The 17473-nt window shown below is 46.1% G+C and overlaps 2 protein-coding genes across 3 annotated transcripts; one reads left to right on the top strand and one right to left on the bottom strand.

Moving 5' to 3' along the window:
• Positions 1–28: 28 nt before the first annotated feature.
• On the bottom strand, positions 29–2460 carry Ndufa2 (NADH:ubiquinone oxidoreductase subunit A2). The gene is made up of 3 exons (XM_005069081.4): positions 2290–2460; positions 2077–2183; positions 29–234 (listed from the first exon to the last, which is right to left on the bottom strand). Exons 1-3 carry the CDS (start codon positions 2388–2390, stop codon positions 143–145), a joined length of 300 nt encoding a protein of 99 aa, XP_005069138.1. The 5' UTR covers positions 2391–2460; the 3' UTR covers positions 29–142.
• On the top strand, positions 2459–14416 carry Ik (IK cytokine). Of its 2 annotated transcripts, XM_005069226.4 has the most exons (20): positions 2459–2612; positions 3282–3348; positions 5246–5338; positions 6033–6092; positions 6415–6582; positions 6750–6864; positions 7082–7152; positions 7250–7296; positions 8197–8360; positions 9455–9563; positions 9992–10031; positions 10154–10373; positions 10601–10619; positions 11331–11409; positions 11765–11845; positions 12030–12087; positions 12952–13040; positions 13264–13372; positions 13538–13572; positions 13664–14416. In XM_005069226.4, exons 1-20 carry the CDS (start codon positions 2597–2599, stop codon positions 13689–13691), a joined length of 1668 nt encoding a protein of 555 aa, XP_005069283.1. In that variant the 5' UTR covers positions 2459–2596; the 3' UTR covers positions 13692–14416. The 2 variants fall into 2 exon arrangements, with proteins under 2 accessions (XP_005069283.1, XP_012968184.1); XM_013112730.3 differs by lacking the exon at positions 3282–3348 and having other exon boundaries at positions 2480–2612.
• Positions 14417–17473: the final 3057 nt, after the last annotated feature.

Here is a 17473-nt window from a genome sequence, read left to right as displayed (position 1 = left end):
GGGAATAAGGACTAGAACACTCTGAAGCAACGCTGTACAGAAGTAAGCTTTATAAGGACCGGAAGAGCACATTTCCCCACATGTGTTCAGTCCAGTAGAGCCCAGGTTCTGCTGCTCCTGCTTACAATCCTCAGCGGACACTTCAGGGTTTGCCACTCAGCACATTCTCCAGGGCTCTGGTTACCTCATCAGCACTCAGGTTGTTCAGAGACACATGCTTCTCTTGACCGAAAGCTGAGGAAAGGTGATTTAGATGAGTAGCCTGAATGATGGGCCAGAATCATAAACAAAAGATTCATGCCCATTCCAAGCAGGCTGCAGCTGTAAAGGGCAGCCCTGCCTTTAAAAAACAGTGGTCTTGCAGTGCTCAGCATTAACCCAGTGATTGGATTCGGAGTCCCAGGTCCTATTAGGGTCTTACTGGGAAGACAGGTGTCTGAATGATGCTTTAAGGTCACTGTAAGCATTAAATACCAAGGGGGGGGTGGATGGGCTGAGGGGGTGTCTATCCTTGCCTGTGCATTTTTTGGCTGGCCATACTTACCCATTTAGCAAAATAAGTGGCACTATGAACACACAGCACTACTCACGAAAGTTACTCTTGTCTATGCCCTTCTGTGTGCTTTGGGAAGAACCTGTTATATAGTGTATAGGAGTCTTTGGTTACAATGAATCTGTAATAGGATGTGATTCTCTCCACTCCCAGATAGGCTGAGATGATTAAAGTCTGTCAGCCAGCATGTTAAGAAAACATCAAATTGTAATAAATAGGGCTAGTGTAATGTAACAGGTAAAGTCACTACTGATCAGTGAATGCCTTACTTTTGTACTGACAATCAAACCCGGGGCCTCCCACACAAAAGGAAGCACCCGTCCCTAAGATTAACGAGGACAATGGGAGTGAGTGAGGACACAGCGCAAGCCCTAGACACGAGGTGCTCAACGTTACAGAAATTCCCAGTCCCTCAATTTGCACTGACAGGGCACAATTCGGGAGGACGCATACTGCCATGGAGGTGCACTCCGAACTGCAAAACCACTGGTTCTTACCCCAGACACAGCCAGGCTCCACCTATACGTGGCCAGGTATAGAAAGCGGCACACAGCCGGGCGTTGGCGCACGCCTTTAATCCCAGCACTTGGGAGGCAGAGGCAGGTGGATCTCTGTGAGTTCGAGGCCAGCCTGGTCTACAAGAGCTAGTTCCAGGACAGCCTCCAAAAAGCCACGGAGAAACCCTGTCTCGAAAAACCAAAAAAAAAAAAAAAAAAAAAAAAAAGCGTCACACAGCTAGGTAAAGGTGAATGTCATCGGCGGAAGTTCGAGGCTTGGTACTCAACCGGCTTTCCCGCGACGGTAGGGAAGGCCTCCGCCCCGTGCCTGCTCTATTTATCATTTATTTATTTGCTTATCTACCTACCTACCTACCTACCTGTGGGGACACCAGACCTTGAGCAGAAACCCACTTCCCCTTTGGCCTGGGAGCAGGCATCTATGTATTGTTTACTGAAAACAATTCAGTGCTTTAAAGCTTGATAGGGCTCAGATAGGGCTGGCTCACTGAAATACCATGCCTTCCACACCTTCTATGGCTAGATGCCTCTTCCTGCCCCCTGTGGTGTCTCCCCGATTCTGGGGCCGGAGATTAAACCACCAGCCAGGAGGGTGAGAAGTGGAAAGAATGGTATGTAAATGGATGGCAAAAGTCCTTAAAAAAAGGGAAGCTCCTTTTTCTTAGAGAGACTTCTCCTGAGATTTCTCCTGAGAGCTCTCCTAAACTGACTTGGGAAGATAAAGTTTTCTTAAAGCAACCGACCGGTCTCTGTGTCATCTATCCCGACCACCTCGCTACATTCTCGGATGCAGGCCGCACAGCAGGTGCGACACCTACCTACCTACCTACCTACCTACCTACCTACCTACCTACCTACCTACCTACCTATCTATCTATCGGGTGTGTGTGTCTACCTACCTACCTACCTACCTACCTACCTACCTACCTACCTACCTACCTATCTATCTATCTATCTATCTATCGGGTGTGTGTGTCTAGGTCGCCTCCCGTGGTCCGCACTCACCGTAGCGAGCCCAGAGCCTGGGCTGCACCTCCGAGCACTCGCGGATGAGGATGGGCAGGCCGGGGTGCGCCTTCTTCAGCTCCACGTACCGCTGCCGGATGAAGTCCCTGGGGGCGAGACACCGCCGCTAGCGCCCGGGGCGCCGGCCCTCCCCCCGGAGTCGCGACCGTGGCTCCCGCATCCCCTCGCCTCCCCGCCCGCGCGGCGCCTCACCTCACGCCCTGGCTGCCCGGCGAACGCTGGCACAGGTGGATGCGCACCTCTCGCAGCGGCAGCGCGGCTCCGAGCGCTCGGCTAGCAGCGGCGGCCGCCATCTCGGCTCGCGAAGCGGCGCCCAATCGCGACGCTTCAGCAGGCGGGGCGGGGCGGACTCGTCAAGGACGCTACGGAAGCCGGTAGGCCCGGAGCGGGGAGCGCAGAGCGCCGGGGCAGGTTTTCGCGGTGCACTGTGGGAAGAAGCTTGTTGTTTTGTGGCGGAGATTCTTTTCACCCTTGCCGGCTTTGAGATACCGCGGCCGAAATGCCGGAGCGAGACAGTAAGTCAGCCCCTCCTTTGTGCCCGCCGCACTAGACATCCGTGCCGGGCGCCCGCCAGCCGCCATTGGCGCTCAGGAGAGGCCCGGCCGGCGTGGCTGCCCCCGAGTTTGAGTTTGCGAGGCAGGTTCACTTCCCTGCCTGCTCCTGGTAAATAAGCCGCGGCCGCCTTCCGCGGGGCTCGCCTCTTCCGCAGGCCGGCCTCCGAGCTCCCAGACGCGGGCTCGCCGTGCTGGGCCTGCGCGTAGCGCTTCAGAGGCGCCTCCGGGAACGTCTTGTTGGTTCTCCACCGTGTCCAGGAAAACCGTCTTTATAAGTTTTAAACAGTGACACGGAAGCTCGCACCCAGGCGGGTTTCGAACTCGTGACCTCTTTCTCCACCGCTCAGGTGCTGGGGTGATAGCCTCGGGCCACTTTTCGCCCTTCTTTTAAAAGATAGTCTGGGTGTGCAGCCCAAACTGGCCTTGAACTCCTGGCAGTCTCGCTGCCTCAGTGTCCCCTGTGCTGGGTGTGCAGGTGTGGTCACCACCCCAGCTTCTGGTAACAGTCTCGTGGAGTCCTCCCCTCCCAGCACTCACTGCGTGGCCGCTGCGCTTCTTCCTGCCTCCTCTCTTGGTCTCTGCCTGGAGCCTCACACATGTAACAGTGTACTGTTAATTTTTCTGTTTAAGATGAGCCTTTCTCTAACCCTTTGGCTCCAGATGGCCACGACGTGGATGACCCTCATTCCTTCCACCAGTGAGTATTTTGTCTTTGAACCACAGAATGAGCTGAGCGATGAGTCATCCAAGAGACAGTGAAGGAATTCTGAATATTTTGTTGGCCAGAATGGTCATAAAGTCCATAGGGGGTGGTTTGTTGAGAGGAAAATGCTAACTTGTACAACACGCCGTGTTTGTTTTCCCACAGAACGCTTCATCGTAAGTTCACTTTGAACCTTACCAAGATATGTAGTTATGCTTCATTTTGTTAAGTTATACAGAATGATTGCTTTGGGTGTCTGTGTTTTAGTAAAGTTGTGCTTATGAACCAAAAAAAAAGGAAAAGTAAGAAGTTTGGACTATTTAGCCCTTTATGTCTGTGAACGTTGTGAATCATGGACAATACATATGAATATTAGAAGAGAAATTATTAGAAGAGTCTAGTGTTTGTGTTGCTGTGGTTTTTTTTGTTTGTTTTGTTTGTTTGTTTGTTTTGTTTTTTTTTTTCCGAGACAGGGTTTCTCTGTGGCTTTGGAGGCTGTCCTGGAACTCGATTGGTAGTCCAGGCTGGTCTCGAACTCACAGAGATCCGCCTGCCTCTGCCTCCCGAGTGCGCCACCAACGCCCGGCTTGTGTTGCTGTGTTTTATATACACACATACATAGATGTACATATGTATGTATGTATGTGCATACACACACACACACACACACACACACACATTTTCCCCCCTGGTGAAAAGCATTGGAAATGAGAGTGACATCACAATTTCAGTCATTTTTATATTTATTATTACTTTGAGTGTGAGTGTGTGCAGGTGTGGAGGTCAGAGGACAAATAAAGGTCGTCATCCTCCACCTTGTTTTGAGATAGGGCATTTTCCGCTCACTGCTGTAAGCATCTGGTGATTCTTGTGTCTCTGGGTCCTGATAAGGATTGTGCTAAGATTACAGACCCTTGTACTACTGTGCCCAGCTCTTATGTGGGTTCTGTCGACCTGAGCTTAGGTTGTTAGGTTTGTGTTCAAGCCCTTACTCACCCGTTCTCTCCCCAGCCCTCTTTTTTTTTTTTTTTTTTTTTTTTTTTTTTGAGATAGGTTCACACTTTATCCCAGACTGGCATGGAACTTGTGGCATTCCTCCTCCCTCAAGTCTCCTGAGTGCTGAGATTCCTGGCATGAACTACCATATCTTACTTCTTTTTTAAATTTCTATGTGTTTGTGTGAGATAGACTTCAATCTGGTCATCCTCCTGTCTCAGCCTGTCAAGTGCTGGGATTATAGGCGTGTGCTCCCACATGCTAACCAAAGAATTCCCCCTCCCCTTTTGGTAACGCTGAGGATTGAATCTAGGGCCTTATACTTGAGGTAGCCCTTGTCCTTTAGATGCAGTGCGGGTTTGCTTCAGATTAGGAGTCCTTGTCCTTTAGACACATCGTGGTTTGCTTCAGATTAGGAGTCCTTTTGCCTGTCTCCAGCATATGTCACCACATGTGCCGCCATGACCAGCAAGTCCCATTTTTGACTAAGCCTTGTCCTTTGTTGTATTCCCAGTTTTAGTAAAGAACTAAGCCCCCACTCCAGCATTCCTGCAACTGTATGAGAGTATCCATATTCCAAAATTTCACTCACATTTGATTTGATAAAACTTCTAAGCTGGATGGTGGTGGTGCACACCTTTAATCCCAGTACCTGGGAGTCAGAGGCCAGCCTGATCTACAGAGTGAATTCCAGGACAGCCAGGACTACACAGAGAAACCCTGTCTTGAGAAACCAAAAAACAAACAAGCAAAATCAAATTTCTAATGTGTTGAAAGTGGCATTTCAGCTTTCATTTGCACTTCCCTTGTTTTAGTAAAGTTAACTATGTTTTAAAGGTCTTTTCTATTTCCTATTGGCTACTAATTTAAAAATATCTTTGCAATTTCTTTATAGATCAAAACTTACCAATGAAGACTTCAGAAAACTTCTCATGACCCCAAGGGCTGCACCTACATCTGCACCGCCTTCTAAGTCACGTCACCATGAGTAAGTCTTTCTCATTCCTGTCTGTCCATTTCTGGGGAACTAGAATTTGGCAGGTTCTTGAAAGCCAATCCTCTTTTAAAGCCTCTCTGATTTTTCCTCATAAAGACTGAAGTTTTAGTGATGACCGGGATGTTTTGGGTTCTTGCTGTTCTCTTGTGAACACTTGTAATCATGTCACTGGTAAAAATGGACAGATTTCTGGGCCTGTTGTCACCTTATAGACTCACACTCCACAACAGGTTTTTAGGTGATGTCTGATATTAACATCAATTAGATGTTGATGATGCTTTTTAAAATTTGAGAGACATAGATATTGATAATATTATGACTGCCTGATCAACATTGGCTTTGTGTTGTGTTGTTTTTCGTTTCCTTTTTCTCCTTTTCTTAAGAATGGTCTAATGTAGCAATGGGTAACCTAGAACTCACTGTGTAGACAAGGTTGGCCTTGAACTGAGAGATCTGCTTTCCTGTCTCCTGAGAGCTGAGCTCAAAGGTGTGTGCCATCACTACTACTGGCTGTTTTTCTCTCTTTCTCATTATTTATTTATTTTTGAGGCAGTGTCTAGAGTCTACTGGAATTTACCATGTAGTCCAGGCTGGCCTCAAACTTACGATCCTGCTATTTAGCCTCTTGTGTATTTTCTCTGGGCCAGAGCATTAGTTTACTGTGAGTGAGTCTCTGTGTCTCTAGGATGCCCAGAGAGTACAATGAGGATGAAGACCCAGCTGCGCGAAGGAGGAAGAAGAAAAGGTGAAGGAGTGGTGGGTGATGATCGCTTTGTAAGCGGATGCTGTGTGTGGGGAGGGGTAGAGGGGTTGCATCGTACCAGATGGCCTTTCCTGCTGTGGCAGTGTGTCTGTGAAAGGCAAGTGGCAGTAGCTGAAGAAAGTCTGAGTTGGAAGACACTGAATTTCTGATGCTGAGGACTGTCAAGAGATGACAGGCAGTTCCATATATAAAGACAAGTATAGTTTTCACCATAGAGAACTACTTGAAGCTGTAAGAAAACAGGAACAGTTCTGTTAACTTGAGATAGGAACTAGTAAGACATACTGCATTTTTCTGGTCACAGTTATTATGCCAAGCTACGCCAACAAGAAATTGAGAGAGAGAGAGAACTCGCAGAGAAATACCGGGACCGTGCCAAGGAACGGAGAGATGGTGTGAATAAGGATTATGAGGAAACTGAGCTGATCAGTACTACAGCCAACTATCGGGCTGTGGGCCCCACTGCTGAGGCGTGAGTACTACAGGGTTCCTAAGGCCCATTTGTGTCTATCAGGGACATACTCGCACATAAATGTTTCTTACAGTTTACTGTACTCTGGAGCATGCTGCAGACATCTCAAAATGAGTTTGTCTTTCATAAGGGACTGTTTCAGTCAGGCTCTGTCATTCTTTATGCAGGGACAAATCAGCTGCAGAGAAGAGGAGACAGTTGATTCAGGAGTCCAAATTCTTGGGTGGTGATATGGAGCACACCCATTTGGTGAAAGGCTTGGATTTTGCTTTGCTTCAAAAGGTGAGTTCTGTTTACAGAGGTGGAGAGGACTAGTGTTGGATGCTAACGTTTGCGGAAGACGTGATTGGCAGTAGAATTAAAAATGGCCTGTCTGTAGAACTTGTGTCTGCTCATTTTCCTGTCAGTCTGAATTCCTTGGGGACATCTCTCTGATGACTGTGGTGTGATGAGGGCGCAGACGCCTCACTCCCGTCTTGTGCACTCCTTGCTTCATTAGGTGCGCGCTGAGATTGCCAGCAAAGAGAAGGAGGAGGAGGAGCTCATGGAAAAGCCCCAGAAGGAAACCAAGTGAGTGAAGAGCAGTGAGGCTCGAGGGTTCAGAAGGGGACACCTGAGGTAGGACACGTTTCAGCATCCCACCAACATTTCCTTCTTTTGGTTTCAGGAAAGATGAGGATCCTGAAAACAAAATCGAATTTAAAACACGACTTGGTAAGTGCTTTCTATAGTAGTGATTGCCTTCTAGGTGGATTATAAGGAATATTATATTATTAGGATATGCTTTTCTCTTTTTGCCTCTAAACGAGCTTTTCTCCCATAAAATACTTGTATAGAACTCAGACATGGAGTATTTTCCATGTCATTTATGTCTCCTTAGTTAGACCAGAAGCCTTTTTAGGTCTTTAATATGTATGCATCAAAGAAGGTAGAGTGGACTAGGGGTGATGCTGCATGCTCGCAGTCCTAGGCCTCACGTGGCTGAGACAGGAAGATTGCCAGATCCTGCTTCAAAACAACCAAACTAGCTGATAGTACGGAAGTGCATACGTACAATCCCAGCATTTGGGAGGACAAGCAGGAGTTGAGTCAGCCTGGGCTTCATGAGACTCCCATCTCAGATAAATAGTAAGTGAAAGAATAAGTAAAGCCAATTAATTTTTTAAAAGCTGAACATAAAATAGCAAAAATATTACGAATGTAGTCTGGAGGACCAGAGAGAGAATTTTTTTTTTTGCAAGTATAAGCAGGAGGAACTGAATTGCTACTCAGAACACAGGTATATAAGCAGGATGTGTTGGCACACTCCAGTAGTCTTAGTGTAGGGACCTGGCGACCAGACTGGCCCTCACCTCACAGAGATCTGCCTGCCTCTGCCTCCCAAGTGCTGAAAGGTGTGTGCCACCACTGCTGGCAGCTTCAGTGTCTTAACCAGTAGAAAGTGATAATGCCCATCTCGTAGCATAGGGTTGTTTGAGGATTCACTGCAGCAGAGCACAGATAGCACTTGGCCTGGTGCCCAGTACAGAGTAGATAATTCATAAATGACTATTGTAACGGTAGAAGTTTCTCATTGGCTGCTTGCTAATCTTGTTAATGTTTCCTTTTGTGTAGGTCGCAATGTGTATCGAATGCTTTTCAAGAGTAAATCATATGAGCGGAATGAGTTGTTCTTACCAGGCCGTATGGCCTATGTGGTAGACCTGGATGACGAGTATGCAGACACGGATATCCCCACCACTCTGATCCGCAGCAAGGCTGACTGCCCCACAATGGAGGTGAGTAACTGAGGCCTAAGAACCTGTCATATCTTCAAATCTGCCTAGTCCTGTTCCTCATCTTCGGTTTCCTCGTGTTCTGTTTATCTTTTTCTTTTCTTTTTTTAGTCAGTCTCAGTTGAATCCATCCTCTCCACCAGCAGTATTCCTGTCTAAACCACAATTTCTCACTGGAGCTAATCAAAGACTGGTTACTTTTCCCACTCGCAGTCTAGTGTACTGTTTTTATTGAGATGGCATTTTATTCACATGCCAAATAGTCTACTCTTTTAGTTTCTGCTTCAGATAGTTTTATCATAGTCACCAAATTATATAGCCACTATCATAATTTTAAAATATTACTCAGAAGAAACTTTTTTTAATCACAGATTCTTTATTTATATATGAGTGCTTTGTTTACATGTTGCCTGTGTGACAGAAGAGGGCGTCAGATCCCATTGCAGATGGTATTGAGCCACCATGTAATGCTGGGAATTGAACTGAAAGTTCAGTCAGTGATCTTAACCACTGAGCCATATCTCCAGCCCAGCTTGTTCTCTTTGAACATCCATTACCTGAGTCTCTCCACTCTGGCTTCCACTAATGGATTTTTGTTTTGTTTTGTTTTTTGAGGGTTTCTCTGTATTGTTTTGGAGGCTGTCCTGGAACTCACAGAGATCTGCCTGCCTCTGCCTCCTGAGTGCTGGGATTAAAGGGGTGCACCACCAACACCCAGCTTACTAATTAATGGATTTTGCACATGACTAAGGTGATGTTTTATAAATGCAAATTTTGTTTCAACACTTAGTAGAAGTTTTCTGTGTTCTTGTTCTTAGGGTTCATAGTAAAAGTCTGTGAGCCCTTGCAACAGTTGGACTCCCTAGCTTTTTTCAGCATGACTCCAGCTCTCCTGGGTTTCTTGAATTTTTATATTAAGTTTTGATCCAGGAACTTTTTTCTATACGATTTCATCTGTTTGGAGTGTCCCTTCATTACACCTTCTTACATGTCATCTTCTTAGCTGTATATAACTTGTCCTTAAATTTAAGTGAATGGATAATAGACAGTGAGATTCCCGCTAAGAGGGATACTATTTTTCTTCTTGGGTTTTCCAGGCTCAGACTACACTAACTACGAATGACATCGTTATCAGCAAACTCACCCAAATTTTGTCATATCTGAGGCAGGGTACCCGAAATAAGAAGCTCAAGAAGAAGGATAAAGGTACCGATTCAAAGGGAAGGAAGCTTTACTTTTTTTGTTGTTGTTGTTTCTCTGTACCTTTGGAGCCTGTTCTGGAACTCGCTCTGTAGATAGGGTCTTGACTACCCTGGAACTCCATATGTAGACCAGGCTGGCCTTGAGCTCACAGAGATTGCCTCTGCCTCCTGAATACTGGGGTTAAAGGCCTGTGCCACCATGCTTCACTATATATATATGTTAAATTTAAAAAAGCAGCCAGACAGTGGTGACACACGCCTTTAATCTCAGCATTTGTGAGGCAGAGGCAGGCAGTTCTCTGAGTTTGAGGCCTGCCTGGTCTGCAGAGTGAGTTCAGGACAGGCTCCAAAGCTACACAGAGAAACCCTGTCCTGAACCCTCCCCCACCCCTAACGTTACAAAGGCACTGAGACAAGCTCTTTACATTGCAGGGAAACTAGAAGAAAAGAAACCTCCCGAGGCAGACATGAAGTATGTATCCCAATCCCATGCATCTGTGAGCAAAAGATTTGTGTTCTTTCCTCTGGTCCTTGTGGAGAAATGGTTGGCCTAAGTACGTAACATTTTAGTAACTAGTGATAACTTTTTCCCAGCATTTTTGAAGACATTGGGGATTATGTTCCCTCTACAACCAAAACACCTCGGGACAAGGAGCGGGAGAGATACCGGGAACGGGAACGTGATCGGGAACGGGACAGAGAACGAGAGCGAGACCGGGAGCGGGAGCGAGACCGGGAACGAGACCGGGAGCGGGAGCGGGAGGAAGAAAAGAAGAGGCACAGCTACTTTGAGAAGCCGAAAGTGGATGAGGAGGTGAGGTGTGAGCCCTTGATGCCAGGCTATGAGAGGTGCCCCGAGAAATGCCTTTCTAGACAGGCACAGGACCCTCTTCCTGCTCAGCAGCCTCATGGCTTCACAGCAGTAACTGGGCCAGCTGACTTACGGTGGGAATGGAAACGGGACAGAAGTGGATTGGGAACTGAGGGAGAGATGGATTTAAATTCCTCATCATGATACTCTGGTTTTTGTTTTCTTTTCAGCCCATGGATGTTGACAAAGGTGGGTTGTGTCACTGGCATCTTGCTTTGCATAGCAGTCCTGCTCTCCTTGCAGAGCCCCCCTGCTCTCAGCTGACGAAGGTGGCGTTTGGGGGACTGCCTGGTTTTGGGCTCTCTCAGTTTATGGACTAAGCAGGCACATTTGCTCTTGTAATTCTTTCAGTTCTGAGATTTTGAGGTGAGGCTGAGTTGAGTATACAGTGTTCTAGAGACCCTACTGTGAACCAGAGTAGCTCATTAGTTGGAGTTTCATTAAAGTTTTGATAGATAAAAGGGTTCCTTTGCCTTAAAAATATGTTTTAATTAGCAAGATGTGGATGCTGAGGTAAGATCAGGACTTTAAGGCTAGCCTAAACTCCATACACAGTTCTAAGTCAGCCTGGGCTATCTAGTGAGACTGCCTCAAGTACAAACAAAACTTAAAAAACAAAAACAAACCCCCAAAACTACCACATTTATTTATTGGTGTGTATTTGAATTTGGTTGTGCCACAGCATACAGAGATCTAAAGTCAGTTTTTAGGAGTTGGTTCTCTCCTTCTACTCTGTTGGTTCCTGGAATTGAACTCAGATTGTTGGGCTTGGCAGAAAGGATTTTTACCTGCTGCTGTCTTGTGAGTTCAATAGAAACACTCTTAAAGCTGGAATCAGGTTAGTGGGAGGAGGTTGTAAGAACATCAGTTCAAGTCTAAGCTGAGTTTTGTTTCTTCCAGGACCTGGCTCTGCCAAAGAGTTGATCAAGTCCATCAATGAAAAATTTGCTGGGTCTGCTGGTTGGGAAGGCACTGAATCATATCCTTTATTTGTATTTCTTCCTAGATTGTTTTCCCTTATTTATATTATGATAGTACGTCTGTCCTTTGAGTGCTGAGATTATGGCATGCACTCCGTGCCTGGCTGTTCCTGGGTTGTAGGAGCTATTTTCTTTTCACCCAACTACAGTTGTTTCTCTGTTCCTGTTTACCTGTCTTTGCTCTCTTGCTTTTATGCTGTGTGTTGGCTGGGATGAAATCATGCTTTGTATCAACTAGAGAACCAATTCAAGGTTACAGCTGGTTTCTGAAATGTTCATGTGACACCTCTAGCCTCTGGTCCCTCTTAGTTGAATCTTTCTGCAAGTGATGGAATTGTCTTTAATATAACATATGTTGAAGAAGCCAGAAGACAAGAAGCAGCTGGGTGATTTCTTTGGCATGTCCAATAGTTATGCAGAATGTTATCCAGCCACGTAAGTGAGGCCTAAGTAAGGGAGATTGGGGTGATTATGAGATTTAAATTTGACCTGTTGGGAGCTAAGGGTACTTTTTACTTGGCTGAATTCTTCCGTTTAGTTCTGAGATGTTAGGTGGGTTCCTGAATAAAATATAGTAATATGGATCTAAAGCATATATTTAACTTCTGTTTCTTTTTAGGATGGATGACATGGCTGTAGATAGTGATGAAGAGGTAGATTATAGCAAAATGGACCAGGTATGAAGTTAAAAGACTATTTAAGGATGTTGGGGACCAGCCAGGCGTTGGTGGCGCACGCCTTTAATCCCAGCACTCGGGAGGCAGAGGCAGGTGGATCTCTGTGAGTTCGAGGCCAGCCTGGTCTATAGAGTGAGTTCCAGGGCAGCCTCCAAAGCCACAGAGAAACCTTGTCTTGAAAAACCAAAAAAAAAAAAGGATGTTGGGGGCCTTTGGTCAGTATTTTTTTTTTAAGATTCATTTGTTTATTATGTATACAGTGTTATGGCATTTAGATGGTTGTGAGCCACCATGTGGTTGCTGGGAATTGAACTCAGGACCTCTGGAAGAACAGTCAGTGCTCTTAATCGCTGAGCCATCTCTCCAGTCCCCCCAAGAACATATCTTAATCTTGGAACCTTGTTTAGTTTTTTCTTTGCTATTGGCTCTTTTTGTGAACTTTCCATGTTATTTTCCTGTTTACAACTGTCTGTTTCTTCATCATAAAAATAGAAATATAATTCTCACTTTAGAATTTTTGTTTTTGTTTTTTTTTTGGTTTTACGAGACTGGGTTTCTCTGTATTGTTTTGGAGGCTGTCGGTCTAGCCTGGCCTCGAACTCACAGAGATCCGCCTGCCTCTGCCTCCCGAGTGCTGGGATTAAAGGCGTGCACCACCACCGCCCGGCTTCACTTTAGAATTTTTGTAAGAATTGAGATATATTTAGTGCTTAGAGTAATGTGTATAGTGTAAGTACATAGGAAACATTTATCAGGGTAAGATTTATTACTAGTGGATTATTATTGTGGATTGTGGGCATCTGATTTTGTTGAGAGACAATTCCTTATCCACTGATAGCTCTTCCTCCCCATCTGCTCTCACAGGGTAATAAGAAGGGTCCCTTAGGCCGCTGGGACTTTGACACTCAGGAGGAATATAGCGAGTACATGAACAACAAAGAGGCTTTGCCCAAGTGAGTAAATGTGGGCAGAGGAGGAGGGCGTGGCATTGGTGGACTAGCCAATATTGGGTTAGAGGAGGAGGGCGTGGCATTGGTGCACAAGCCAGTATTGCGTGAGAGGCTGCCGGTTAGCTGCAGTGTTTCCACATAGGTGCTTTGCCCGCAGAGCCCTTCAGAAAATCTTCCTCCTGCTGTGAAACTGCTAATGCCTTCTTCCCACAATGACCCTTCTCAGGGCTGCATTCCAGTATGGTATCAAGATGTCTGAAGGACGGAAAACCAGACGCTTCAAAGAAACCAATGATAAGGCAGAGCTTGATCGCCAGTGGAAGAAAATAAGTGCGGTTAGTGGACTCTTTCTTAGGAGGCAGGGTTTCAGTTGAGAAGAGATGCAGATCCAGGCACAGACAGGGTTGAGCAGCCATGGAATTGAGGGAGGTCACCTTTGGGCTTTAGGTGGACTTGGATTACTAGCAGCATGCTTATAAACTATTGTTGTTCTTGTTCAGATCATTGAGAAGAGGAAGAAGATGGAAGCTGATGGGTGAGCGGCATAGCTCTTTCTCTTTGGGCCTGGTGGGAATTGTTGTGTCTGATCATATGCTCATCTGCATCTGCTTTTCCTTTGATTTCAGGGTTGAAGTAAAAAGACCAAAGTACTAATTCCCAGTTCAACCATTACCACATGGCTGTTCTTTTAGTTGTTGGTTCTACAATTCCTAGAAAGGTTGCAAACTATTTTTGTTGTTGAATGTTTATAAATGTGTATTGTATAACTATTTGTTTATAGATCTGCCTCCCAAGTGCTAAGATTAATGGAATGCAGCACCATGCCCAACATGTTCCATTAAAACTAGTTAACCCTGCTGTTTTCTTTCTGTGTTGGGCATTCTTTCTTGATGGCCCCTTGAAGAAGGTGGTTCCAGTAGTTATATGAACACTAGGTCTCATGTAGGAACCCATCTTTGGGGGGCTTCAGTTGGATCTAGTCAGTTTGCTTGGTTAGTACCTGAGAGGGGGAGTGGGTATTGAGAAAATGGCATGTTGTAGGGGGTTACTACAGTCTCAACTGAGGTACCTACTAACGTATCACCAGGTTCTCCCAGCATACCTCAATCCCTCTAGACTACAGGGGCTTCGTGGCTGGCATACTCCAATGTCCTACCCTAAACTACCCGAGACTAGGCTGGGCTTCCCCTTCTCCCAGCTTCTCTGATTCCTATATAACCAAGCCATTTTGGTTATACGCCCCTTTGGCCTTGTGGCTACTTCTCCCCCTCCCCTTCTCATGTGGTCTGTCTTAGGGTCATGTTCAATCTGGACCCCTTCCAGATACTTCTGGCTATGCTCTTCCTCATATGGACAATAAACTTCTACCATACCTACGAGCGGTCATGTCCTCCTTTTCTTTTTTTCAATGAAACAGTCTTCTGTTTTTCCTGCATTGATTCTAGGTTCCTAGTCAGTAAGGGTGTTTATTAGCCCAGGAGATGGGAAGGAAGAGTCCCTGATATGGGCAAGAGAGATGTCAAGTTGAATGGCCAGACAGTTCTATCTGGGGTCCTAATATGAGAGTAGAGATCCTCTGCAGACTCAGATGGTCAGACACAGTTCTATCTGGGACCCTAATCTGAGAGTAGAGATTCTCTGCAGACCCACATGGTCAGACACAGTTCTATCTGGGTCCTAATCTGAGATCCTCTGCAGACTCAGATGGTCAGACACAGTTCTATTTGGGACCCTAATCTGAGAGTAGAGATTCTCTGCAGACTCAGATGGTCAGACACAGTTCTATCTGGGTCCTAATCTGAGAGTAGAGATTCTCTGCAGACTCAGATGGTCCTGATGGGCTGCTAGACTGATGTCAAGGCTACATAGGATTGAGTTCTTGGGAAGCTGTATTAATAAAAACCACTTGTGGAAACAAACACTTTTTATGAGTTATGCCCTTAGGGGAGCAATAATACTGAGTTTAACTCAAGGATTCCTTGGCTAAAGGACTAAGAAGGGTTGGGGTGGGATGGGAATTCCTTGAAGGTAAAACCTTCTGGTCCAAAAGGTTTTGGTGTCTTTCACCCTGAGAAGTTTGTCAAGGCCCAGGGTGGGTGGATTAGTGTTCATTAGGGTCTCAACCTTGTTCTGGCTGAATACTGAGCCTAACATCTGTGGTTCACCAATTCCAAGAGAAGCTAGAATGTCACTAAATGCGACCCCCGATCAGCGGGGATGAAGTGATGAGGGTCGATACTAATTTAGTGGGCCTTCACGAGCAGATCCGATCTAAAAAGCAAACTTCAAGAGGTTAAGAGAAACAGGCTCAGGACAACTTTTGCTGATCAAGAGTGTTTATTCTTGGGGGTGAAATAGCTTTTATAGGTAGAGCAACTCAGGGAGCAGTACAAGCATGTCAATCAAGTCTCAACTCAAATATACACCAAATAAGGTAAAGACGAAGCTGTAATTTTCCGTCAGTTGCATTCCTCAAATGCTTATCAGCGTAAGCCAGGTGCAGGAAATAGGGAGGTGTAAAAAGCATCCAATTGTTAACAAAGGCAATTGTTCTATAAGGGTTACTAACCCCTGGCTAGGCGGGTGGGCTGTCCTGTGTAAATTTAACTTTCATGGTTAGCTATTTCCTTTGTTTCAAGGGCATGTGTGCCTGCAGTCATGTAGGCAGAAGGCCAAGAAATGGCTGACAGACTCCATTTTGTTCAAGGTTCTTAGCAGTCCCCAACAACTAAACTTAGCTATTGGCTTTGCTCATTTTCCTCTTGATAAGAAAGGGCATTTTTGTTTTGGTGGCATTACATATCAAACTCAGCTCTGCATATACTAGACAGGCAAAGCACTTTACCACTAAGCCAAACCCAGAGCTGAAGGGAAGGGCTTTTTGAGGAATTCATCTGTGCCAATAGTGCTTAAGAAGTAGAAAATGGACTGTTTCAATGGTACCTACAATGGCTTTTAGACAAATGATGCCTTGGTGTCCTATGGTTGTAGGTCACAATTTTAATTAGAAAAAAGGTCACAGAAACATGATTCATATGGATACCTAGTAAGAGCAAGATGTGAGGTTTGACTACCAGTTTCATGTCTCTACAAGTACTCTAACCCTTTAGTCACTCTGCAGATAGGTTGCTTTTTGTTTTGTTTTTTTGAGACAGGGTTTCTCTGTATTGTCTTGGAGGCTGTCCTGGAACTAGCTCCTGTAGACCCAGGCTGGTCTTGGACTCACAAAGATCTGCCTGCCTCTGCTTCCTGAGTGCTAAGATTAAAGGCGTGTGCCACCAACACCCGGTCTACTTAGGTTGTTTAATATACTTTTTTAAAATCCATTTTTAAAAAATATTCATTTACTGTGTATATATCCTTCTGCCTGCATGTCAGCAGAGGGCACCAGATCTCATGCAAGGTGGTTGTGAGCCTCCATGTGGGTGCTGGGAATTGAACTCAGGACCTCTGGAAGAACAGTCAGTGCTCTTAACCTCTGAGCCATCTCTCCAGCCCCACATTTTTTTCAAGACAGAATTTCTCTGTGTAGCCCTGGCAGTTCTGGAACTTTCTGGAGACCAGGCTGGCCTCCCATCTTGGAGATCTGCCTGCCTCTGCCTCCCCAAGTGACTAAAGGGCCACCGCTGCCTGGCATACACTGTTTCCATCTTGGGCATTGGTTGGTGCTCTGCCTGTGTGAGGTCCCCCTGTTACAGACAGCTGTGAGCTGCCGTGTGGGTGGCGGCATTGAACCCAGGCCCTCTGGAAGAGCAGCCAGTGTTTTTAACCGAGGAGCCATCTCTCCAGCACCTCATGTTCATGTTGTTCTCCTCGGCAGGTTCTCACTGTGTAGACCAGGCTGGCCTTGAATTCTCAAGAGATCCACCAGTCTCTGTCCCCTCCTCCAAAGATAAGTGCTGCCATGCCAGCATGTGCCTAGGAAGGCCTCGTTGCACAGAAGTCTGAGTAGGTCCTTTTAAGCCAGCCTCAGAGATGCCCCACCATCTAGAGCAGTCTCATTATTATTGACAGGGATGTCCAGAACATCAGCTCTCATGTTCGTTTTCTGGGTAAGCCTAAGCAAAACTGGTCATGCCTATCAGAGGTCAAGAGCTAAACTACTAGAACCGTGCTGTTCACTGCCTGGGTGCTGAGGATACTGGTGTGGGCAGCTGTTAGAGCATGCGTGAGGGTTGCCTCCTGTTAACGATCCCGTCTGTTAACTTAGGAAGGCGTGGACTCTTTCCTCTTTGGGCAACCTGCCTGCCCCTAGCCTTGGTTTTGGGTTTCACCAAGGAAAGATTAGGACCCCCTCCTCTTAGAATAGGACTGGACAGAGGGAAGAATTCAGGGTGTTCCCAAATCTGTGCAGCAGCTTGTGAGGGAGGGCAGGCTTTAGAGGTCGCACACAGTCCAGCGAGCCAGCACAGGCACAGCGGGTCAGGCAAGGTGGA

Source organism: Mesocricetus auratus, unplaced genomic scaffold (genome assembly GCF_017639785.1).
Source record: "Mesocricetus auratus isolate SY011 unplaced genomic scaffold, BCM_Maur_2.0 Super-Scaffold_6730, whole genome shotgun sequence".
NCBI lineage: Eukaryota > Metazoa > Chordata > Mammalia > Rodentia > Cricetidae > Mesocricetus > Mesocricetus auratus.
The sequence above is the reverse complement of the archived record's forward strand: the minus strand, read 5'-3'. Positions and strand labels throughout refer to the sequence as shown.

Bases quoted from the DNA above. Each gene is read 5' to 3' on its own strand.
- Ik (XM_005069226.4), top strand. The intron at 7,153-7,249 runs GTGAGTGAAGAG...TTTTGGTTTCAG, and splicing joins AAGCCCCAGAAGGAAACCAA to GAAAGATGAGGATCCTGAAA. The intron at 13,573-13,663 runs GTGAGCGGCATA...CTTTGATTTCAG, and splicing joins AAGAAGATGGAAGCTGATGG to GGTTGAAGTAAAAAGACCAA.
- Ndufa2 (XM_005069081.4), bottom strand. From the start codon at position 2,390: ATGGCGGCCGCCGCTGCTAGCCGAGCGCTCGGAGCCGCGCTGCCGCTG. The intron at 2,184-2,289 runs GTGAGGCGCCGC...TCTCGCCCCCAG, and splicing joins CCGGGCAGCCAGGGCGTGAG to GGACTTCATCCGGCAGCGGT. The intron at 235-2,076 runs GTGAGTGCGGAC...ACCTTTCCTCAG, and splicing joins CAGGCTCTGGGCTCGCTACG to CTTTCGGTCAAGAGAAGCAT.